Below are 25,444 nucleotides of genomic sequence, written 5' to 3' on the forward strand. Positions count from 1 at the left end.
ATTTCTCGATGACATTCTTATTTACTCTGAGACCATGGAAGAACATGTGCGCCTAGTGCGAGAAGTGCTCCAGCGGCTGCGGGAGCACAAACTGTATGCTAAGGTGTCCAAGTGTGAATTCCACCAACCTTCTATTACATTTCTGGGGTATGTGATTTCCCACCAAGGGTTGGAAATGGACCCCGCCAAGGTCCAGGCGGTGCGGGACTGGGAAACCCCCACTACCCGCCGCCAACTTCAACAGTTTTTGGGGTTTGCCAACTTTTACCGGAATTTCATTCCCAACTTTGCCCAAGTTGCGCTTCCCCTCACTGCCCTGTTACGTACCAAGGACAGGGGGGCTAGCGCCGCACTCCCCTCAGCCCGTCTGCAATGGTCTCCCCAGTGCCAGCAAGCTTTTGAACGTTTAAAGCTACTTTTTTCATCCGAACCCGTTTTGGCTCACCCGGATTGCACCAAGCCCTTCGTGGTGCAGGTGGATGCCTCGGATGTAGCCATGGGCGGGGCCCTATTGCAGAGGGATGAGGGGGGACGGTTGAGGCCATGCGCCTACTTCTCCAAGAAGTTTTCCCAGTCCGAAATCAACTGGGCCATTTGGGAGAAGGAGGCAGCAGCGGTCAAACATGCCCTTACCATATGGAGACACTTCTTAGAGGGGGCCGAGCTGCCGTTCGAAGTGTGCACAGATCACAAGAATCTTGAGGCTCTCAAGGGAGCTAGAAAACTCAATGCCAAACAAATTCGGTGGGCCCAATTTTTTGCAAAATTCCGGTTCACCCTCAAACATGTCCCTGGCAAAGAAAATGCCCTAGCTGATGCTTTGTCACGACTTCCCCAGTATCGCAACGATTTCGATCGCCCCGTCGACTCCCTGTTCACTCCCGAACAGCGAGGGGAAGTCCCTGGCTTGGCCGTCACCACCCGATCCCAAGCCCGCCAACCGGAGACCCCCCCTACGCTCAAAGGTATCCCGGAAGCATTCCAACAGCGACTCCGGGACGCCTCCTTACAGGAGGAGGAGCACCATCTCCTCCCCACTGGCTTGGAACGAACCAACACTTGGTGGGTGCAAGGGGGGAAACTATATGTCCCATCTTCCCTTCGCAAAGAAGTATTGGGACTTGTACATGGGGCCAGGCTAGCGGGTCATTTTGGTTTCATAAAAACGCTTCACCTGGTTCGAAGGCAATTCTGGTGGCCCGGTATGAGATCTGATGTAGAGTTGTATGTGCGCAGCTGCCCCACCTGCGCCACAGCCAAGAAACGGATGGGAAAACCCCCGGGGCTTCTCAAACCGCTTGAGAACCCCTCCCGTCCCTGGGAAGTCATCGCCATGGATTTTATCACCGACCTACCTCCAAGTCGGGGGAAAACGGTTCTCTGGGTTATCACAGACCTCTTTTCCAAACAGGTTCATTTCGTTCCATGTGCAGGTCTTCCTTCAGCCCAGGGCTTAGCTAAACTGTTCATCACGCACGTCCTCAGGCTACACTCGATCCCGAGGAAGGTCCTCTCCGACCGGGGGGTCCAGTTTGTTGCCAAATTCTGGCGGGCTTTCCTAAAGTTAATGGGAGTGGAGGAACAGGGCCTTTCTTCCGCCTATCACCCCCAAACGGATGGTCAAACGGAACGAGTAAATGCGGTAGTAGAATGTTATTTGCGTTGCTATGTAAATTTCCACCAGGACGACTGGGTCGACCTGCTGCCATTTGCCGAATATGCGTACAACAATGCGCCTCATTCCTCTACCGGCTTTAGTCCCTTCCAAGTTATATACGGGACGGATTTTGGCCCTTTCGGTTCTGCCCCCGTCTCGCCAGAGCTCCAGTCTGCCCCTGATCTTCAGGAGTGGATTCAGGTGGTTAAATCCACCTGGCCATGGTTGCTCAAAAATCTGGAAAGGGCAAAAAGCGACCGTTATGTAGGACCTTTCCCCATTACCAGAGTAATCAACGGTTACCGTGGAACTGAGTCTCCCTAAGACTCTCAAGGGAGTTCATCCAGTCTTCCATATAAGCCTCCTCAAACCTTATGTAGCAGCTCCCCAGTTCCACCCCCCTCCCGCTCATGAGATTCCTACCGTAGTAGGAGGGGATACCCATTTGGAAATATCCAAGGTTTTAGGTTCCAAATGGAAGAAAGGGAAACTGTTTTACTTTGTTCGCTGGAAAAACCTTGGCTCCGCTCATGACGAATGGGTGGCCGCACCCCACATGGCAGCTCCTCGCTTGGTCCGAGAATTCCACCTCGCTTATCCCGATAAGCCTCGTCCTCTCGGAGGGGGGCCTTAAGGGGGGCAGAATGTGAGGGTCTCTGTCTTTGTGTCTCTGCTTTCCATCACCTGCGGTGTTATCAGTGAACTCGTAAAAGCAGTTCACACCTTCTGGTCTCAGGCGCCAGGCCTGATGGCCCATGTATCTTCCCCCCCGCTGTTCTTCCTGCCAGTACTCCCTCAGGCCGGTGCGGCCTTGGAAGTGTGATAGCCGCACCAGACTTCCTGGGATCCGTCTGATGTTTTGTATTATGCCAAGCTTGTAACTTCCCATAACAATAAGTGTGAACCCCAGTGCCCCAGTGCCCTGGAGTCAATATATTCTGTAAACCCGTATAGCCCCTCACTTGCAACTTTCTACCTGTGCCTGTCTCATCTCCTGAAGGCTTCAATAAATCTATTGTTTCTGTATCAACGTCTGAGCAACTGATTTGGAGAAGCAAACTCAGAGAGGGGGATCTCTCACAGCCCCCCCCCCAGCTTATTTATTCCCTCCAGTATTTGGGGCCAATGCAAACTTTTCCTCCCATGAATCTGACAATGGGTGAAAATGCATGGTCGCTTTATCCTCCTTTAATCCCTGTTTCAGCCAGGATTCATCCAGGATCGAACCCATGCGTTTCGCCTAATGTGAGTTCAATCCTGGCTAAAACAGGGATTAAAGGAGGATAAAACAACCATGCGTTTTTGCCCAAAATCTGCAGCAATCCCAGAGTGTGCCTGCAGCAGGTAGCTACTCAGAAAGTAGGGTTGCCAACCTCCAGGTACTAGCTGGAGATCTCCTGCTATTACAACTGATCTGCCAATAGAGATCAGTTCACCTGGAGCAAATGGCCACTTTGGTCATTGGACTCTATGGCATTGAAGTCCCTCCCCAAACCCCACCCTCCTCAGGCTCCGCCCCAAAAACCTCCCGCTGGTGGCGAAGCGGGACCTGGCAACCCTATCCGAAAGGAATCTTGGCCCTCTGTATTGCAGGGGTCCCCAAACCTTTTAAAGCCTGTGAGCACCTTTGAAATCCTGAAACAGCATGGTGGGCGCAGCCACGCAATGACTGACACACAGTGGCTGCCTCAGAAGGCGGAGCCAACCACACAATGGCCACTGCAGCTTACCTTCAGTCACACAGTGAAGTTCCTTGAGCTGTGGTAGCAGCTGCTACCAAAGCAATGTTTTTAGAAGTCTGCACAGGGACCTTAGAGGGGCATAGTGCCCTAGAGTCTACCCTCCGAAGCTGCCATTTTATCCAGAGGAACTGACCTGTGTAGTCTGGAGATGAGCTGTAATTTTGGGGGATCCCCAGGTCCCACCTGGAGGCCGGCATCCCTAAGAGGATGGATGCCTGCCCATCCTTCCAAGACCTCATTTAGAAAATATTTATGCACTTATTGAGTATTTAGGGACGTGTGACTTCAGTTTCAATGCAGACTCACACACAAAAAAGCCTGTTCCTGAGCAATCTCAAGCTTAGGAAAGGGCTCTCCCCTTTCTTCACCTCTACCTCTTTGCTTTCTAGGAGGGTCCAGATAAAGAGCGGCAATCCAGGTAGGAAACAAAGGAAAATATGTAGGAAATGAGAGAGGCCTTCTCTCTAGAATCACAGAATCATAGAGTTGGAAGGAACCACCAGGGTCATCTAGTCCAACCCCCTGCACAATGCAGGAAATTCACAACTACCTCCTCCCCACACCCCCAGTGAGCCTACTCCATGCCCAGAAGATGGCCAAGATGCCCTCCCTCTCACAATCTGCCTAAGGTCACAGAATCAGCATTGCTGATAGCACTGCTGCCTCTGCTTAAAAACCTTCAGAGAACGAAAGCACACCACCTCCCGAGGAAGCCTCGGAACCACTCTGTCAGAAAATTCTTCCCTAATGTCTAGACGGAAACTCTTTTTGATTTAATTTCAACCCGCTGGATCTGGTCCGACCTTCTGGGGCAACAGAAAACAACTCGGCACCCTCCTCCCTATGACAGCCCTTCGAGTACTTGAAGATGGTTATCATATCACCTCTCAATCTTCTCCTCTTCAGGCTAAACGTACCCAGCTCCTTCAACCTTTCCTCATAGGACAACCTGTTATCTCTCTCCTTGGCACGGGCATGCCTCCCCTCCATGTACACACTCACCTCGCTGGCAAGAGGGCAGGTCCCCGCTCCAAGTCAAGTCCCAGTGGCACATCAGGAGCTCGGTGCCCACCAGTTCGTAGCCAGGGTAGCAGTGGTAGGTGACCACAGTGCCGTGGATCAGCTCTGGGTGGGATGCTGTCTTCCAACCATTGGGGATCTCTGGCAGTTCAGGGCAAGTGTCATTGCGGGGCACCTCTGAGAAGGAAAGAGCACGTGTTGATCAGAGAGATGGGAGATCAGACTGGCCTGCTCCCTGCCTGGCCACAAGCTCCCCCTGCATGCTTCCCTGCCCTCCCTACCAGACATACAGGGAAATGCACAATACTGTTATTTTGGGGTAAGATTCACTGAGAAGGAGAACTCAGCCCAGAGCTGCTGATTTCAGCAGCAGCAGCTATGTGTTGGACACAATCTCACTGCACCCTTATTAGGGGAGGGGCTGTGGCTCAGTGGTAGAGCATCTGTTTGGCATGCAGAAGGTCCCAGGTTCAATCCCTGGCATCTCCAGTTAAAGGGACTAGGCAAGTAGGTGATGTGAAAGACCCCTGCCTGACACCCCAGAGATCGGCGGCGGTCTGAGTAGACAATACTGACTTTGAATCCCACAAATGATGTTGTTTTTGGTGCTTCGTAACCATGTTAACCCTACTAGATTTTATTTTCTTGTACATGTCTTTTTAAAATATTGTATTACTTTGTAGATGATGTTTTGTGAAGGCCTATGGCCACATACAAATAAATTTCTCACAGCCTACTGACAATACTGACTTTGATGGACCAAGGTTCTGATTCAGTATAAGGCAGCTTTATGTGAGATCATGTGAGAACTAGCCCCAACAGGGGGTGCTTTCACACATGCCAAATAATGCACTTTCAATCCACTTTCAATGCACTTTTCAAGTGGATTTTTACTGTGTGAAACGGCAAAATCCACTTGCCAATTATCGTTAAAGTGCACTGAAAGTGGATTGAAAATACATTATTCAGCATGTGTAAAAGCGCCCAAGGTAAGTTTCACAGAGGAGGAGAACCCAACCTGGGCATCTGATCTAACTATACCCTAACCAGCTTTTTCGTAACTATGAACCCATGAACACATGAAGCTGTCTTCTACTGAATCAGACCCTTAGTCCATCAAAGTCAGAATTGTCTACGCAGACTGGCAGCGGCTCTCCAGGGTCTCAGGCTGAGGTCTTTCACATCACCTACTTGCCTAGTTCTTTTAACTGGAGATGCTGGGGATTGAACCTGGGACCTTCTGCATGCCAACCTGGGACCTTCTGCATGCCAACCTGGGACCTTCTGCATGCCAAGCAGATGATGAAAGCTTTAATTGTTCAGGGGCTCAGTTCTGCTTCCTTTGCTGAATCCTTCGTCTGCACAGAATCAAGCAGCATACAGTGCTCAAAGTGAACATTGAAAATGGCTTCTGGATTTCTTCTGCCAACCTCTCCCCGAAAGAAAAATTAAGCAGAGGGAAAGCTGGGGCGTCTTGCCACAGAGCACCTGTCTTCCAAATGTCCAGGAAATGTGATGCAAACCTGTAAAGTGGATAATGAATCCCTGTTGGTAGCCTAAGCCGCTGCTGCCAGGGTCAGACTGGAACTGGATGGTGACATCGGCCGTAGAGGTGAAGAGCTTGAAGTGCCGGTTGAGGCCAGAGTACTGGCCCAGGATGCGTGCCGTCAGGTCGTCTCCATCGTAGAAGGTCAGCACATCCCCTTTGCCTAGGCGCAACCTGAAGGAACACAGCAGGGCTGCTATCAGCAAAGAACCAAGGGTCTCGATGGTTCTGTGACCCACTTTGCCAGTGGTGGTGGAGTGTGCCGTCAAGTTGAGGCCAACTTATGGCAATCCCTCGTGGGGTTTTCAAGGCAAGAGACAAACAGAGGTGGTTTGCCATTGCCTGCTCTGTGTAGCGACCCTGGACTTCCTTGGTGGTCTCTCACACAAGTACTAACCAAGGCCATCCCTGCTTAGCTTCTGAGATCTGACGAGCTAGCCTGGGCCATCCCTCCTCCCTCCCTCCCTCTAGTGTTCCAAAACACATGTCCATAGTTTGCACAGAGCTCTTAACAACTTTGAGGGGGCACAATCTGTGTAAAAAAAATAGTCTAAATTAACTACAGCTGTGGGAGGGGAAGAAACTCTTGGGGTTTTTCATTTAGAAAATGGACAACTTGAGTAGGAGTAGTAGTAGAAGATGAAGATGAAGAAGAAGAGTTGGTTTTTATATGCCGACTTTCTCTGCCACTTAAGGAAGAATCAAACTGGCTTACAATCACCTTCCCTTCCTCTCCCCACAACAGACACCCTGTGAGAGGTAGGTGGGGCTGAGAGAGCTCTAAGAGAGCTGTGACTAGTCCACGGTCACCCAGCTGGCCTCGTGGAGGAGCGGGGAAACCAACCCGGTTCACCAGATTAGCCGCTCATGTGGTGGAGTGGGGAATCAAGCCTGGTCCTTCAGATTAGAGTCCACTGCTCCAAACCATCGCTCTTAACCTCTACACCGTGCTGGCTCTACAATTCTAAACGGGGGGTAGTTGCGGTGCGCCATGGTGCAGCCACGCTGCCTCCTGAGCGGCTTGCTTTGCTGTGGCCTCTTCAAGCTCTGCCCCAAAAACCTCCCGCTGGTGGCAAAGAGAGACCTTGCAACCCTAGATCCAGCTGAGTGTTTCTGCAGGCTGAAGGGTTTGTGCTTTTTGAGTGTGACTTTCTTGGCTCCCCCCACCCACTGCAGGCCTAAATTCCTGGGGACCTCCCTTATTGAGGACACTTAAGGAAGTCAATATAGGCAGTACTGCCAAAGGAAAGACTCGTCTCCCGGTTTGTCATTACCACAGGGGTCCCCAACCTTTTTGAGCCTGCAGGCACACTGGAGTTTTGACACAGCACGGTGGGTGCAGCAACAAAATGGCAGCCACAAAATGGCTGCCACAGGAGGCGGAGTCAGCCACAAAATTGTTGCCTCAGCGTAACTTCAGTAACACAGCTGCCGCCAACTCAACATTAAAACAAATCCAAATCTACAGTGGCAAAAGCCTTACCTGGCCCCATCAACTTCCTAAAAACACTTGGTGGGTGCCAGAAAAGGTGTCAGCAGGTGCCATGGCACCCACAGGCACCATGCTGGGGACCCCTACATTAACATATACCACTACCACTAGCTTTGATGGTGGCCACTAAGTTAGATGGTTTAAAAAAAAATTCGGCAAATTCATCAAGGAGAAGCCCATCAATGTTGGCTGCCAAAATAACCAAGAAGAAGAGTTGGTTTTTACATGCCGACTTTCTCTACCACTTAAGGAAGAATCAAACCAGCTTACAATCACCTTCCTTTCCCCTCCCCACAACAGGCACCCTGTGAGGTAGGTGGGGCTGAGAGAGCTCTAACAGAGCTGTGACTAGCCCAAGGTCACCCAGCTGGCTTCATGTGTAGGGGTGGGGAAACCAACCCGGTTCACCAGATTAGCATCCACCACTCAAGTGGAGGAGTAGGGAGTCAAACCCGGTTCTCCAGATCAGAGTCTACTGCTTCAAACCACTGCTCTTAACCACTACACCATGCTGGCTCCCAAATAGAACCTCTGTATTCAGAGACACACCCAGTTGCCAGGGCTAGGGACACACGGCGGGTGAAGATGGCTGCTCACTTTGTGGCCTGCTTGTGAAAGCCTTTCCAAATTTATCTGGCAGCTGGTGATGGTTCCAAAACTGGGTACTATATTTGGCGGGCCTTTGGCATGATCTCAAAACTTACAAATCCGAAGTTGTGAAAAGAAACTCCTCACTGAGATCTGGTATCATCTGCTCAATATTTTTCACAGTGTTTTTTACACTTGGCTAGCCAGCCTGACACGCTTTTCTTCTCTGCCCACGATGAAATAGCCCACGCATTTGAAAGAGGGCAAAGTGTTCCCAAATTCAAATCTGAGCTGAAATCTTCAAATTGTGTTTATAAAATTCGGTATGGGGAAATGCTTTAGACACCCCCAGGCTGAACCATCCCACCCCTGTGTTTTCTTATTACAGTTGAGGTTCATTAATTGGTTATTGTGTGTGTTAAGTGCAGACAAGTCGCTTCCGACTCATGGCGACCCTATGAATGAAAGTCCTCCAAAATGTCCTATCTTTGACAGCCTTGCTCAGATCTTGCAAATTGAAGGCTGTGGCTTCCTTTATTGAGTCAATCCATCTCTTGTTGGGTCTTCCTCTTTTCCTGCTGCCCTCAACTTTTCCTAGCATGACTGTCTTTTCCAGTGATTCTTGTCGTCTCATGACGTGACCAAAATACGACAGCCTCAGTTTAGTCATTTTAGCTTCTAGGGTCAGTTCAGGATTGATTTGATCTATAACCCACTGATTTGTTTTTTTAGTAGTCCACGGAATCCGTAACCCTCTCCTCCAACACCACATTTCAAAGGAATCTATTTTCTTCCTATCAGCTTTCTTTTTTTTTTTATTATTTTTATTATTTTCTACAATTCAACTAAAATAAACATATCTCAACAATATATTCAGTTGTAACTGCTTGTAACAAAAAAAGTTCATTGCTATTACTGAGAATATGTTATCTATAATATTCTATGCTATCTACTATATGTGACTTCCCCGCATCTTCTTCAGTCACTAATTCTACTGGTTAACACTTTTGCATTTCAAATTAATTTCTAATCCTTATTTTCTCTCATACAGACTTGCTTTAAGCTATCTATACTACTTCTATAAGCAATTTCAAGTCCTACCTAGTTATAATATTATCATCATTGTCTCTATATAACATTCTATTATTCTAAATTAAAGGGATTAGATCAATACATAAACAAATTTTCCCATTAAAAATTCATCAAAGTAAATCCACTGTGGCTCCCTTACACCCCAAAAATAAGCATCATTTTAGCCATTATCTTGTTTTGGGAGGGGATCTGCCAGTCCTTCTTTATTTCCCAATCCCCACCCCCCGTTTTTCAATATAGTAGCTGCAATTCTGGCCTCTGAAGATGTAAAAGAAGATCCCGGTGATTGTATCCATTGGCTTCTTGTTAAAATTTCCAGCATCTTCTTGGTAAAATCCTTCGTCATGTCTCCCTCCATCGCTGGCTGGCAGGAAGTGTTTTCTTGGGATAATAATGCTCCTCCTGTCAGCAGTAACTCAGACAAGTAAATTGTAGAGGTATTGAGTTCTCTCATGTTGCTCTCTCTCCTTGCCAGCTGGTCACTTGCAGCTACCTCTTTAAAATCTTGGGTCTTCATATTGTGGATCTCCTCAATAATTGTGTCCAGTTTTCCATTAATTGATTTAAATAGGATATTCATCACCTCAGCTAGTTGAAATACTTGATGTGAGAGCGCTTGTTGTTTTTCAAAGACTAAATCTTGTTGCACTGCAAACATGTCCATTTGTTTGAGTAACATCTCTTCCATCCTCTTGTTTGACATATCTGCTTGTATTCTTATATAGAAGCAGGCTTTGTAATTTTCAAGATATCCTCAATTATGCTTCAAAGCAGCACAGATAAAGAAAAGAAAGTAGACAGGAAACTGCAGTATCATAGACCCTGCGTCGTCTCCTCTCGGTGGTTAAGTAGTAGGAACGATTTGATGGTTACACAGGGGAGATTCACTTCAAGTCTTCCAATCTGCCCTGTCTTTTCGATGGTAACAAAGCCCTTCTTGTTATCTTCCGGTCTTAAGAGGCGACGTGGCTGGACATGAATCAAAGAGAGCCGGAAGTGGGGGGGGAAGGTTTTCGTCTCCCTCCCTCCCCTCAAAGCATTTAATTGGTAGTTGTAAAGTCATTCAAAAGTCCCTTTTATTGCGTCTACTCACTGATCAAGTTGATAAGGTCTTAGTCAGTTCATTTAATGGCATTTGTTTATTTTAAAAGTCTCATTACGCTGGGCAGGGAGTCGCCGGTTTTCGTAGGTGTTTTTATCGTCATTCAGGTCTTCTCAATCAAGATAAAGGCAAAAAGTGTCTTTTTACTCACTCTGACTTCCAAAGGTGAGGCTTCTTGTTCTTTTCATAGATTATTTGATGTTAATGTATAGAGGAGGTCAAAGCCTATAATCCAAAGAGTCGTCCGTGGCAATGGTAGCCCCTATGCCGGCGGGGACAACTTCCAACTCTACGGGAGGCTTAAAAAAGCTCTCTTAGAGAATATGGGAGTCCAAACCGCTCTTGAAGGCTGCAGGGGAATTTCCTGCTTCCCGATCCACTATTTAGGACCGAGTTGGAGTGCTTTTTGCACTCCAAATCTAAACGACTCTTGGTGTTTCCTGGGAGCCCCCAGGAAACAATGGCGCTCGGACCAAACGCTCTACAGGAAGTCCCTATCAGCTTTCTTCACTGTCCAGCTTTCACACCCATACATAGTAATAGGGAATACGATGGCATGAATTGGTTATTCCAGTGTTCCCAGTGCCATAGTGTTCCCTATCAGTATGTAAGGATGTAAAAGTTGCAGAATTAAGAAAGCTGACAGGAAAAAAGCAGATTCCGTTGAAATGTGGTGTTGGATGAGAATTTTACAGATACCCTGGACCGCCAAAAAGACAAGCCAGTGGGTTCTAGATCAAATCAATCCTGAACTGTCCCTGGAAGCTAACATGACTAAATTGAGGCTATTGTACTTTGGGCACATTCTGAGAAGACAAGAGTTACCAGAAAAGACAATAACGCTAGGAAAAGTTGAAGGCAGCAAGAAAAGAGGAAGACCCAACTTGAGATGGATAGGCTCTGTAAAGGCAGCCTCGATCCTCAGTCTGCAAGACCTGAGCAAGGCTGTTAACGCCTGGACGTTTTGGAGGACGTTGATTCATGGGGTCGCCATGAGTTGGAAGCGACTTGATGGCATTCCAAAAGCAAATGATGTGTGTGTGAGGGTGTGTGTGTAGAAGACTGCATATCCATGAGGTTGGCAGTTCAAGGGTGGAACAAAACAGTTCTTCTCCTTCTGTTTTTATTTTCCTCCAAGGTGGTTTAAAAAACATATTGCGTCCACAGAAGAAACGATTCAAAGGCTGAATGTAGCACTGGAGGATGGGGTGAGGCTAGACTATTGAACGCTTTTACTTTATACTGTTTTCCTGGCGACAGTGACTACTCCCAGGCTGCCTGTGCTGAGGAAAATTTGTGGGTACTCATACCGTGCCCCCTGAATAGGAAAACACAACTGGGTGTATGTGGTGATGTTGGAAGGGGAAAAAAGGAAGAGGCAGGCAATGGCAAACCCAACCTCAGTTTGTCTCTTCCCTTGAGGAGGAGGAGGAGGAGAAAAGAAGACAGAAAAGAAGGAGAAGAAGAAAAGAAGAAGAAAAGGAGAAGAAGAAAAGGAGAAGAAAAGAAGAAGTAATGCAGAAGGAGAAGAAGAAGAACCTACAGAATCTCTATAAATTGGCTGTCACTTGATGGCACTTTCCAGCACCAAAGGCAAAACCATTCAGTGAAGAGTGTTTTCACAAAGATTAGAGATTTCCCTGAAGTTTGTTCTCATGGACTCCATTACCACAGCATCCATGATTTCTTGGTGCAGCACATAGAGCCACATCAGTGGTACACTCACACTTGGATATCCAGCATGATGCGCTTGTCCTCTTCCACATGCAACCCCCAGATGCAGTCCTGGCCCTTCCCATAGGCCTCTGGCCAGTTAGGAGAAAGCACCACGCCGGCTCCATCCGTGATCTCCCCGCTGCACACGGCTGTGAGATCCAGAAAAGAGGGGTCAGAAGGGGTCCCTGTCCGCACAGGGGTCAGGCAGGCAGGCAGCCAAAGCGAGATATGAGTGTGTGTAAAGAACAGCTGTACAGATTTCCCTTGGGGAGCCCCACACAGTCAGCCCTAACTAGAAGACTGCCTGCCCTATGGAAATCCTTTGCTTCATGCCAGCAAAAAATAATGAAACCAACAGAGGCCTGTCCCCTGGTAGCCCAAATATTGACTGTAGTTGACCCGCCTAAATATTGAGGTCACCCCTACCAAATGCTGCTGATAGGTCCAGCAAAATCAGCAGTGATGTAAGTGAAGAACAGCAGCTGCTGGTGCCCTTTCAGTCCTGAATCCTGGCCTGAAGCCAGACTGAAGCAGGTCAAGGACAGATGTTTCGAAAGCACAGTGGCTCTGCCTCAGGCCGTTCCGTCACCTTGCCCGGAAAGGGGACACTGGACACCGGTCGATAATTACTTACATCCCTCACACGCTGAACAGGGTACTTCCAATCCACTTTCAGTGCACTTTGCAAGTGTCTTTGTGCAGAGCGGCAAAATCCACCTGCAAACGATCGCTAAAGTGCATTGAAAGTGGATTGAAAGCACATTGTTCAGCATGAGTGAAAGCGCCAAAGACAACCTCTTAAAGAAGAGGTCTAAGATCACAGCTTCTTTCAGAAGCCTTCTGAAAGGCTCTTACCTTGAAGAAGGACTTGTGACAAACATAAGGCCCATGGGCCGGATCCGGCCCCCTGAGAGCTCTTAAACGGCCCGCGAGCCAGCCGAGGAAGCCACCCCCCCCGCACTGTCGATCTGGGCTGGCGAGGCGTGGTCAGGACCGGCCAAGTGACATTTATGTTATATCTGGCCCTCGTAACCATTGAGCTCGACACCCCTGGCCTAAATAGCTATGCCTAGTGGCCAACATTTCATTCTTGGGGTGGGTGCTCAAGAAAGTGATGGCCACTCCGCTTCAGGCAATTTTGGAGGAGACTGATTATCCAGACCAGTTTCCATTTGGATTCAGCCAGGGAGCTGGGATGGAAGCAGCCTTTGTTGCCATGATTGACATTCTGCAATGGGAGAAGGATCTTTCAGTGGCTTCAGGATCATCAAACCTGGTGTCCCAGAGGGTCTGGCAGGATTGGGAGTGGGGGGGGGGCACCATGATTTGTTGGCTCCACTCTTACCCAGTCAGCTGTTTTTTAATGGTGGAGTAGAGGAACTCTGCTTGCCCCGTGGCATTTAAGCTACGGGGTCCGACATAGTTCCATTTGGCAACGCTCCAAGCTTTTCAACATCTACATGAAACTATTGTAAAAGATGGGAAAAGATTGTCTGGGGATTGTCCGGTTGGCCGCTGTGTGAACAGACTGCTGGACTTGATGGGTCTTGGTCTGATCCAGTAGGGCTTTTCTTATGTGCTTATGGATTTGGAGTGAGGGGCCACCGGTATGTGACTGACACCCCGCTCTGTTTCTTCTTCAGAGTTGAGTCAGGTGGGGCTGTGGAAATTCTGAACAAACGAAATGGAGGAGGTCAATAAACTGAAGCCATTCTAGATGAGACGGCTGGCCAGAGATAAGGGCACTCAGAAGGAGGAGTGTGCCTGTTCCAGATGGGGCTGCCCTCCTTTGCAAAGAACAGGTTCACAGTCTGGGGGTGCTTCTGGATTCTGGCCTACAGTTAAAGGCTCAGGTTTCCTCTATGGTATGCAGTGTCTTCTATCAGCTTTGGCTGATAAACACAGGAACATGAACACATGAAGTTATTTTATACTGGTCCATCGAGGTCAGTATTGCCTGCTGGCAGTGGCTGTCTAGGATCTCAGGCAGAGGCCCTACCTGACCCTTAACTGGAGATGCTGGGGATTGAACCCGGGACCTTCTGCATGCCAAGCAGATCCTGTTCCACTGAGCCATAGCGCTGCCAGATGTACCCTGACCACCGTCAGCAAACAAGAGAGGGAATACAGTTGCCAGATCCAATCTGGGAAACTCCTGGAGATTTGGGGCTGGAGCCTGGGGAGGACAGGGACCTCAGTGGGGTACCATGCCAGAGAGTCCACCTTCCAAAGCATCCATTTTCTCCAGGGGAACGGATCTCTGTAATCTGGAGGTGAGCTGTAATTCCAGGAGATCTCCAGGTCCCACCTGGAGGCTGGCATCCCTATTGAGCCACGGTTATGGTCATTCCTTCAAAGATGGGTTTGGGCCATGGTGATAATGGAGCGCTAGGAGATGTTTCGTGGAGCACCAAGTGCTCTTTGGAGCCCACTTTGGGAACCTCTGCCCTGGAGGCTCACCAAAGTTCTACCCTAAACCTCTCAGAAGCCAGGCTTCGCCTGAGTCAGGAACCTCCGTAGACCTACCTCGGCAGGCTGGCTCCGTCTCATTCCACTGGGGGCTGGTGGGGTCGATGCACTCGATGATGACGGAGCCTTGCTCCAGGGTGTAGCCGGCCTCACAGGCAAACTCCACTGTAGTGCCCAGAGTATAGGTTGCATCGCTGGTGGTGAAGTTCCCATACTTGACAAATGGCTCGTAGCAGTGCCCCGGTTCAAAGGCTACAATGGGTAGAATGGAAGGGAGGAAGGGGATAGGACAGGGAAGAAAAGAAAAAGAAACAGATCTTTACATAGGGTTGCCAACCTCCCGGTGGTGGCTGGAGAACTCCTGGTATTACAACTGATCTCCAGCCGATAGAGATCAGTTCACCTGGAGAAAATGGCTGCTTTGGCTATGGCATTGGAATCCCTCCCCTCTCCAAACCCTGCCCTCTTCAAGATCTGCCCCCAAAATCTCCAGGTATTTCCCAACCCGGCGCTGGTGACCCTATCTTCACACAAGATGCAATGAACCTGTGGGACTCATTCCCACAGGATGTAGAGATGGCCACTAGCTTAGATGGCTTGGAAAGGGGACTAGGAAATTTCTCGGAGAACTTCATAGAAGTTCATAAGAGTCCAATGGCCAAAGCGGCCGTTTTCTCCAGGGGAACTGGTTCTCTGTTGCCTGGAGATCAGTTGTAATAGCAGGAGATCTGCAGCCACTACGTGGAGGTTGGCAGCCCTATGAGTGAAGCCTCCCCAAATCTTCGGGGAGGGATGTGGTATAGCTTTCCTGACAGTCCTCCTGCCTCACCTTCATATCGCAAAGCCATGCCTGCAGCCACGCCACTGCTGTCTGTGGTCAGCTCAATGAAGAAGCAGCGGGCCGTGCTGACCAGCCCCTCGATCGGCAGGTATTCCACCTCATAGGAATCATACACAGGGGGAGCTTCAATGTCATTTCCGTTCCGAATGATAAGCCTGCAAGGAACCGCAGAAACATAGAATCACGGAGTTGGGAGGGACCACCAGGGTCATCTAGTCCAACCCCCTGCACAATGCAAGAAATTCACAACTGCCTCCCCTCCACACCCCCAGTGACTCCACTACTCCACACCAAGAAGATGCTCTCCCCCAAAATCCTCCAGGATCCTTGGCCAATCTGGAAGAGGAAGAGCGAATAGGGTTGCCAACCTCCAGGTAATAGCTGGAGATCTCCTGCTATTACAATTGATCTCCAGCCGATAGAGATCAGTTCCCCTGGAGAAAATGGCCACTTTGGCAATTGGACTCTATGGCACTGAAGTCCCTCCCTGCCCCAAACCCCGCCCTCCTCAGGATCTGCCCCCAAACTTCCCACCGGTGGTGAAGGGGGACCTGGCAACCCTAAGAGGGAACGGATGCCTCAGGAAGGGGCCAGACAGGACTCAGGGGATATTAGCACTGGGACGTAAGCTGCCGAGGAACAAGTTGCTAGAGATGGAATCCCAGCTGAATGGGACCCAGGCTCAGGGAGATGCTTGGCAGGTGTGCAGGCAAGGGAAGAGGTGATCGCCACAAAGCCCAGGGGCTTAGCAAGCTGCTGGAGAACTTTAGAGCCTGTTCCTGTTCAGAAATCCGAGCGCCTACATGCCAAAGAACTTGGGCGAATCAAAAAAACAAGTCTGAACTTATTAAATATTAAAATAAATAAATGAATTAAAATGTTCACAACTGCATGTGTGTGTAAAGTGCTGTCAAGTCGCAGCCGAATTATGGTGACCTCTTTGGGGGTTTTCAAGGCAAGAGACTAACAGAGGTGGTTTGCCAGTGCCTTCCTCCTTGGTGGTCTCCCATCCAAATACTAACCAGGCCTGACCCTGCTTAGTTTCTGAGCTCTGATGAGAACAGGCTAGCCTGGGCCATCCAGGTCAGGTCAGATAATACATGTGTGTGTGTGTGTGTTAAATGCCGTCAAGTCGCTTCCGACTCATGGCGACCCTATGAATGAAAGTCCTCCAAAATGTCCTATCTTTGACAGACTTGCTCAGATCTTGCAAACTGAGGGCCGTGGCTTCCTTTACTGAGTCAATCCATCTCTTGTTGGGTCTTCCTCTTTTCTGCTGCCCTCAACCTTTCCTAGCATGACTGTCTAATACATACAAGCTCCTAATTTTAAGAGCAGATTATGAGAGGGAGGGCACCTTGGCCATCTTCTAGGCATGAAGTATGGGTCACTGAAGGTGGGGGGGGGATGTTGTTCGGAATTTCTTGCACTGTGCAGGGAATTGGACCAGATGACCCTGGTGATCCCTTCCAACACTTCGTGTGTGTGTTAAGTGCCGTCAAGTCGCTTCCGACTCATGGTGACTCTATGAATCAATGTCCTCCAAAATGTTCTGTCTTTGACAGCCTTGCTCAGATCTTGCAAACTGAGGCCCGTGGCTTCCTTGATGGAGTCAATCCATCTCTTGTTGGGTCTTCCTCTTTTCCTGCTGCCCTCAACTTTTCCTAGCATGATTGACTTTTCCAGTGACTTTAACTCCAGAGAATGTAACTCCCTTGTCGCTACCAGTCAAGAAAAATAAAAGGTGAAAATCGTGCAAGCAGACAGGAAATGTAGCAACAGGAGGTGTTATAAAGCAAGCCCTCTGAGTGGAATATAAACCACAAACGAAGAAAACGAGTTAATGATTCAATGTCTGCTCTTCCGCATGGACACGATCTCTGGGCTAGAGGGACTCCAGTGCAACGGCCCACTGTTTCTGCCAAAGGTAGTGCATTTACCTGGGCTATAAATGAAAGCTGATGATATACTGGGACTGTAAGAAAGTTAAAATATTGTTGCTGAACAGGGAAAAAAGGGCTAGAAACTTTAGAGCCAAAGTTCGGTCTCTCCAACACAATTTATAGCCCAGTTGTGGGTAGAGCTATGTCGGAACATAGGAGGAGACTCTAACAGCTTCAGTCTTCCCTGTGCCATTATTTTCTTCATGTTTGTTGATGTTATACACATCCTAGGGTTGCCAGGTCCCTCTTCACCACCGGCGGGAGGTTTTTGGGGTGGAGCCTGAGAAGGGTGGGATTTGGGGAGGGGACTTTAATGCCATAGAGTCGAATATATTTTATTCTACCTGACCGTGGGTACCCAGATGCTGGACACCCTATACAAGGTGTGAACTGAGAGACATGTTTTAAGGCACATGGACTAACTATTTTAACATAAAGCACACAGAATAAAAGGCTTTTATATATATTTTTACCTTGTACAATGTTTGTGTATATGTCAGGATGTGTATTGTAAAATTGTGTATGTATGACCACTGAGGAAGGCCTGTAAAAGGCCGAAACACGTCTGGTTAGATTTTGGTCATTTTATGTTCTAACATCAACTGTAATGTGTTGGTAATATTTGTAACTGTGCTTTTTTAGGAAGCCTGTATTTTAGGCCCTGAGTTTTTAAATATAATTGTGTACAATATTTAATAAAGGTAGATTTATTGGTTGTTATATTAGATAAGTGTTCAGCTCGACCCTTTGGTTTTCCCTGAGCCTCTACACAAAGGAAAGTTCCAGAGGCTGCTGCTTCAAATCCCAGCCGCCTCTTGACAGGGCTAGGAAAAAGGGGGAGTGTCATAGCATTCTTTGGGGTGACCCCATGCAAAGACATTCGATAGTTGAAGCAACAGAAATGATGCTGCGTTTCACCACTTCATGGAATCCAGGCTGCCTGTTCAGCTGTGCATGGTGGCAGCGGTGGGAACCCAACTGATGCCTCCGTACTGACCGCTTATGCCACGGGGATCAAAGGTTCAGGGACTTGGGGTGGCCTGGAATCCTCTCTCTGCCCTTTCTTGCACCCTGAGCCTGTTCCCATGTTTATCTTGGACGACACACGCCCAGATACTAGGGTTGCCAGGTCCATCTTCGCCACTGGTGGGAGGTTTTTGGGGTGGAGCAGCCATTTTCTCCAGGGGAACTGATCTCTATCGGCTGGAGATCAGTTGTAATAGCAGGAGATCGCCAGCTAGTACCTGGAGGTTGGTAACCCTACATAAATGCAAAGGGGTGGGAGAGCCCCAGCTTCTCACACAAAGAAGCAGGCCCCTGTCCACTGAAAAAGCAATCACCTTGCCAGCCCATGGCTCTGTTAAGGGGCTTCAAAATGGTGGCCTCTGGGGAATGGTAGATCTGCACACTTGCCTGTCATCATCTTCAGCCAATGAAACCTTCTCAAAATGGAGGTGCAGACGCTGTCCTGGTGGTGCCTCCAGCAGCCAATGGCAGGTCAGGTTGTTGCTGTAGCTGGCAGGGAAGCCTGGCGAGACGATGCGTCCAACGGTGGCATTCCGGATCACTCCGCCGCAAGCCGCTGCAATGCAAGAGGGTTGAGAGAAAGCCCGATGGGTGAAGACCCCAAACCCCCAAGCCCTTCCCTTGCCCCACTCATGGAGTGCCCATTGTGTCCTTCACTGACCGACACATGTTGGCTCCCGACTGCTCCAAAAGGGGCTTGTGGCATTAAGACAGGTGAGGTGGGCCTGGCCCACGAGCTGGTAGCCGGTGGCGCAAGAGAAGTAGGCGCTGCCCCCAGAATGCAAGCTGGTGACTGAGACGTCGCCGTAGGCCGGACGTGTTGGGAAGACACAGCTCAGCAGGTAGGCTGAAGAGAGGAAGAAAGGATTGACACTGGCAGCTGTAGAGAAGTGGAATATGACTGGAATATGATGTGTCGTGAGGCTAAAGCAGTGGACTCATCTGGAGAACCGGGTTTGATTCCCCACTCCTCTGCATGAGCGGGGGAGGCTTATCTGGCAAACTGGATTTGTTTCCCCACTCCTACACATGAAGCCAGCTGGGTGACTTTGGGCTAGTCACAGCTCTCTCTGCCCCACCTACCTCACAGGGTGTCTGTTGTGGGGAGGGGAAGGGAAGGTGATTGCAAGCCGGTTTGATTCTCCCTTAAGTGGAAGAGAAAGTCGGCATATAAAAACCAACTCTTCTTCTTCTTCACTTGTCTGTGGGGCTGTGGTGTAGCCACAGCATGGTGTAGTGGTTAAAAGCGGTGGACTCTAATCTGGTGAACCAGGTTAGTTTCCCCACACCTACACATGAGGCCAGCTGGGTGACCTTGGGCTAGCCACAGTTTTCTTTGAACTCTCTCAGCCTCACCTACCTCACAGGGTGTCTGTTGTGGGGAGAGGAAGGGAAGGCGATTGTAAGCAGATTTGAGTCTCCTTAAAAGGTAGAAAAAATCGGCATATAAAAAACAACTCTTCTTCATCTGTAACTGCAGAGGGCCTATGTTGTTTCATTGCGACAAGGTTCTGCACAAGGGCAAAGCCCCATGAGAGGGTTTTTTGCCTCCCCAGCGTCATGTTCCCATGAAACCCCTGATTCATCTGCTGGGCAAGAGTGAATAAATCGCCATTTATGCATGGGAGGTTTTGCCTTGGATTCGCCGCTCTCTAGATGCACATTTCCCCCATCTGAATTCTCAAAACTCTGCATGGGGGCTTATTGTTGAGTTTTGAGAATTTGGATGGGAAAAATGTGCATCTAAAGAGTGGCAAATCCAAGGCAAATCCTTCCATGCATAACTGGCTCTCGTCTTTTTCAGGCTTAATGTCACATTGAGTTGGCCTGCCTTGGAGAGACTGTGGGTTTGTCTTTACACAGAGCACTGCCAGTGTTCAAAGCACCTCTGAGAATCTTTATCTTTATTTATTATTTACTTGATTTATACCTCAACTTTCTCCCCAAAGGGGAACCAAAGTGGCTTACTTCATTCTCTTCTCTGTTGGGGGCACTGCTTGGTACAAGGGGGGGGGCAAGAGGGGCGAGAAGGTGTGTGGGTACCAGCACCGGCAAGGCACGAAGGTGGGAGACACGACGGCAGCCCCCCCATGCTCCATGCAAATTACGTTAATTGCTGGGACCAATTAGCTCCCCATTAAGTGTCTCTTCGGTGGGTGCCCGCTTTAACCTGGCAGCATCAGCGATTAGCTCCAGCAGTGATTAGCAAGCTCCCAATTAGCTAATTGCGCTGCAGCTGCAAGGGAAGCCCTGGTGCTGCGGCAGCCCCTGTGCTGGCTGTGCGGGGATCGTGCGCACGATCATGGTGGCGCTGGCAGCATCCCATAGCAGAAGGCTGCCCTTTGCCTATCCCCCCTCCCAAAAAACGAGGAGAACTGTTGGATTAGACTGAAGCCTCCTTCTCTATCCTCATGCTTCTGGGAAGGCCACAAGCCCAGCCTGGACAGGAAGGCCTTCCTGTGTTGTTTATCACGAGCAGAAGTACACTGCCCCTGAATGTGGAGGCTCTGTTTAGCTGGACCAAACAGAAACGCTGGCTACCCAAATGGATGGGTGAACTGAAATTAAACAGGGAAATATATTCATTACAAAGCAATAAATTTATATATTACAATTTATTACAAAGCAATAAAAACAAGCCCTTGTGGCAACAGATAGAGGGTTGATAATCTAATACAGGGTTGGTAATACTTGGTAATAAATATATTTCATTGTTTAATTTAATTTTAGTTCACTCAACCTTTTGGGTACCGGCTTTATTTAGCTGTCATGGCTTAATAGCTTTTGATAGACCGCCCACCATGATGATGATGAAGAAGTAGTAGTAGAAGAAGAAGAGCTGGTTTTTATATGCCAACTTTCTCTACCACTTAAGAAAGAATCAAATCAACTTATAATCACCTTCCCTTCCCCTCCCCACAAGGGGTAGGTGGAGCTGATAGAGCTCTAAGAGAGCTGTGACTAGCCCAAGGTCACACAGCTGGCTTCATGTGTAGGAGTGGGGAAACCAACCCGGTTCACCAGATCAGAGTCTGCATCTGATGTGGAGTTGGGAATCAAACCTGGTTCTCCAGATTACAGTCCACCGCTCTTAACCACTATACCACACTGGCTCTTTATTTATTTGTCCAATCCTCCCCCCCACCTTTAAATCCTTAAGGGAGGAATAGGCAAGGCAGGGGTCACAGATCTCCTAGCATCTTCACATGAGTGCACAGTTCAGATTTGGATTGGGGCTATGTGGGAAGGCAAGAGGAGGGTAACCCCCTGTATCTGCATAATTCTGCCCGAGAATTGCAAGTGGGGGGGGGGAGAAGAGAGGGTGGCTGACAGCTGGGATTGGAAGATAAACCCTCTTCCCCTGCTCCCCACACAGCCCCAATCTGCATGGGAGAGCACATGAGCCTGAAATTTACTTCCTTTAAAATGTCAGGATGATCTGATCATTGCTTGTCCCAGCACTATGGCCCCTTTTATCATTCGATAACGGCCTCCCTGCTTCTTGTGGCAGTGAATTCCCTAAGCTAACTGCACATTTATCTTTTTTCATTACCTGCTGCCATTCAGGTTTATTCAGGTGACCTCAGATGTCATTTTTAGGAGGGGAGATGAGCGTGGGAACCTTGTTTGGGCTAAGCCCCTCCCCCTGCACAACTCCTCCCCCTAATTCTGAAGGGCCTGGTGAATGCTTTCCCCCAGCGGTAGCCAAAGGATCTACAGGCAGCCTCTAGACCACGGCACGCCTTCCCCCGATCATCATGACCCTCACCTTGAAAATGGAAATGGAAGGTGCCAGGGTTGGCAGGTGCCGGGCTCTGGAAGCGAACCACCACTTGGTTGTTGGGGCCCCGGATGACCTGCCCACGCATCAGGAACGACTCGTTGGCCAAGGCGACAGGCTCCATCCCTCCGAGGGTCTCCACGGTGACCGTCTCGCCTTCCGTGAGGCTGATATTCTGGACCTGCAAAGGAGCCAAGAGAGAGAAGCTTGTGGCTGTTTGCCATTCACAAGTTTTTGAGTGGCCAAGGCTAGGGGGCTAGGGTTGCCAGGTTCCTCTTTGCCACCGGCGGGAGGTTTTTGGGGCAGAGCCTGAGGAGGGCGGGGTTTGGAGAGGGGAGGGACTTCAATGCCATCGTCCAGTTGCCAAAGCGGCCATTTTCTTCAGGTGAACTGATCTCTATCAGCTGGACATCAGTTGTAGTAGCAGGAGATCTCCAGCTACCACCTGGAGGTTGGCAACCCTACAGAGGGCTAGTATCTCCATGGCTAAGTCCCAGCCTTGGGCCCTGGCAGGAGAAATTGGGGGAAAGGGGGGCTTTAGCTTAGAGTTGCCATCTTCCAGGTACTAGCCAGAGATCTCCTGCTATTACACCTGATCTCCAGCCAATGGAGATCAGTTCACCTGGAGAAAATGGCCGCTTTGGCAATTGGACTCTATGACATTGAAGTCCCTCCCCTCCCCAAACCCTGCCCTCCTCAGGATCCGCCCCAAAAACCTCCCACTGGTGGCGAAGAGGGACCCGGCAACCCTACTTTAGCCATATCCAGTTGATAAAGATCAGAAGCACTGTACATTCTTGACCTATCATTTTATTTTCCACTGAGGGCAGAACGGGGGTCCAAGCACACTCTGAAGAAAAAGAAGGTGCCATTGGGGTATTCCAGCAAGAGACAATCGTTTGCCATTGCCTGCCTCTGCATAGCGACCCTGGACTTCCTTCGTGGACTCCCACCAAGTGTGGTCAACCCTGCTTAGCTGCCAACATCTGACAAGCTCAGGCTGTGCTGGGCTATTTAGGCCGCTCAAGGCTGGTTAAACTGATATCATCGTTCCTGCGGCCACGGTGAAATATTTGTGGGAGCTGCTTGGGATTAGCCAGGAGAAAAAAAAGAAAGAAGGATCTCTGTGCATTCTCAGAGGCGCTCTCAGTCCCTCTTCACTAGGGCTGCTGCTGAATTTTTTAAATCTCTGCTGGCTCAGCTTGAAAATCCCCACTCCTGTTACCATCCCTCCCTCGTACCAACCCAACCTGCAAGCCTTATTATTTATTTGTTCAGGTCTTTTCCTGTTTGTTCGCGCTGAATTTTCTCCCATTAAAGCGACGCAAAGGAAATCTTTCCTTTTACTTTTGTGTCAATGACAGATCGATGCCAAAAAACGGCATAAAAGAAACACCTGAATCAAGACCTCAAGCAACGACGACGACAGCGCAACAACAAAAAACCTCACCGGGACTACACATGCAAACATGAAGAAATGGAAAAGGGCACCGGTGTACACCACTCCTGCTTGGCACAATCCAAGGCAGCAGTAAAAACCCCAAGTGATGTTACGACAACCAGTCGTAACTGGTTGGAGGGGAGAGGGCACGGAGGAGTGGGCAGAACCATGCTGTCTCCTTGCCCCTGCCATTTTGCTGGTCCACCCATTGGGGCTCAGCACCCGGTCGAGATTTGAATCCCCAGCCACCTCCTCTTTGCTTAGGGTTGCCAACCTCCAGGTAGGATCTAGAGATCTGTCAGAATTACCAATGAAGTTGCCTTATACTGAATCAGACCCTCGGTCCATCAAAGTCAGTATTGTCTACTCAGACTGGCAGCGGCTCTCCAGAGCCTCAAGCAGAGGTCTTTCGCATCACCTACTTGCCCAGTCCCTTTCACTGGAGATGCCAGGGATTGAACCTGGGACCTTCTGCATGCCAAGCAGATGCTCTACCACAGAGATCAGTTCCCCTGGAGAAAATGGCTGCTTTGGAGGGTGGATTCTATAGCATTATACCCCTCTGACATCTTTCTCATCCCCAAACCCTGCCCTCCCCAAGCTCCACCCAAAAATATCCAGGAATTTCCCAACCTAGAGTTGAAAACCCTAGGCTGAGTGTTTAGAAAAACAAGAGGTGGTCTTCCTTCCTTCCTTCCTTCCTTCCTTCCTTCCTTCCTTCCTTCCTTCCTTCCTTCCTTCCTTCCTTCCTTCCTTCCTTCCTTCCTCTTCTTTCCCTTAGTCTCAAACTGGCCTGGCAGCCCAATGCGATGGGGGTAGGGTGGGGGAATGGACATTCCTGCCCTATAATTTGGCAGATATATGAAGATGAGTTGTGATTGCTCCCTGAGGAAGAAAAGGCATTCTGCTTCTGCTGAGACAACTGTCCGGGGTCCCGAGCCGGAGAGCTGTGCCTTGCCTTCAGCCCCGATCCCAGGGACGTGGCCTTGTGGGACCGTGTGCCAACTTCTTTCCCACCCCAGCGAGGTCCAGAACGGCCACGTCCTGCCTTGGTGTCAGCAGTGTAACTTATCTTGATAAACGAGCCTCTGCTGCTGTCTCTCATTAAAGTGGTGATTGTATATTAATTACGGTAATTAAACAGCACCGCTAGGTAATAAACGGCTGAAGGCAGGAGCCTCTTTGCGCTAATTACACCAAAGGTGCCAGAGATGTATTGGTAGAGGGGAGAAAGCGTGAGTGCGGGGGTGGGGGAGAAAGAACCATACAGGGAGAGCCGGCTGGTGTGGGAGATCCATCTCTGTGGGTGCATCATCCAGGTTGCCATGTGATTTATGGGCCGGGAGCTCAGAGGAGGAGGAGGTGGCTGGTGCAGGTGCCCCACCTCTTGTGCAGCTCATGCCCAGCTCACTTATGCCGCAGATGGCTCTAACTTGCTACGCCCAACTGACGGACCAAAAAGGAATTTGGTGGCAAGAAAGGCACGCTGCAGTTTCTCAAACTGCTTGCAAAAAGCCACATTTACAAACTCTTAATATGTTCGTGGGTGCTGGAAGATTTGGGAGGTTTTTTGGGGGGAGGGGCACATTGGGATAGAATGGAGCCCCTCACTGACACAACCATTTAAAAAGTCATAGCGGGAGATCTTCCTGAATTTGGACTCTGCATGGGATTTCCTGCTGGCTCATGCAAATGAGCCACCAGACATCACTGGAAAGAGTAAAACGTCTCATGGTTCGAGGCCAAACCAAATAGCTTCAGGATGCCTAGGAAGGGGAGGGGCTATAGCTCAGTAGTAGAGCATCTGCTTGGCATTCAGAAGGTCCCAGGTTCAATCTGCGGCATCTCCTGTTGAAAGGACCAGGTAGCAGGTGATGTGAAAGACCTCTCTCTGAGACTTGGGAGGGCTGCTGCCAGTCTGAGTAGACAACACTGACCTTGATGGACCAGTGGTCCAATTCAGTATAAGGCAATTTCATGTGCATTCA

The 25,444-nt window shown here is 49.3% G+C and overlaps 1 protein-coding gene across 1 annotated transcript in view; it reads right to left on the reverse strand.

Annotated features, from left to right (window-relative positions):
• The window catches only part of SEZ6 (seizure related 6 homolog), a 55,163-nt gene that overhangs the window by 20,758 nt on the left and 8,961 nt on the right, over positions 1-25,444 (reverse strand). The window contains exons 2-9 of the mRNA XM_056865419.1: positions 22,004-22,196; positions 18,896-19,081; positions 18,622-18,790; positions 15,254-15,420; positions 14,482-14,676; positions 11,966-12,104; positions 5,943-6,139; positions 4,402-4,596 (exon numbers count right to left, since the gene is read on the reverse strand). Of these exons, the coding sequence (XP_056721397.1) occupies positions 4,402-4,596; positions 5,943-6,139; positions 11,966-12,104; positions 14,482-14,676; positions 15,254-15,420; positions 18,622-18,790; positions 18,896-19,081; positions 22,004-22,139 (1,384 nt within the window). The 5' untranslated portion in view covers positions 22,140-22,196. The remainder of the gene's footprint in view (positions 1-4,401; positions 4,597-5,942; positions 6,140-11,965; positions 12,105-14,481; positions 14,677-15,253; positions 15,421-18,621; positions 18,791-18,895; positions 19,082-22,003; positions 22,197-25,444) is intronic.

The sequence above is a fragment of the Euleptes europaea genome, chromosome 19 (assembly GCF_029931775.1).
Source record: "Euleptes europaea isolate rEulEur1 chromosome 19, rEulEur1.hap1, whole genome shotgun sequence".
In the NCBI taxonomy this organism is placed as follows: domain Eukaryota; kingdom Metazoa; phylum Chordata; class Lepidosauria; order Squamata; family Sphaerodactylidae; genus Euleptes; species Euleptes europaea.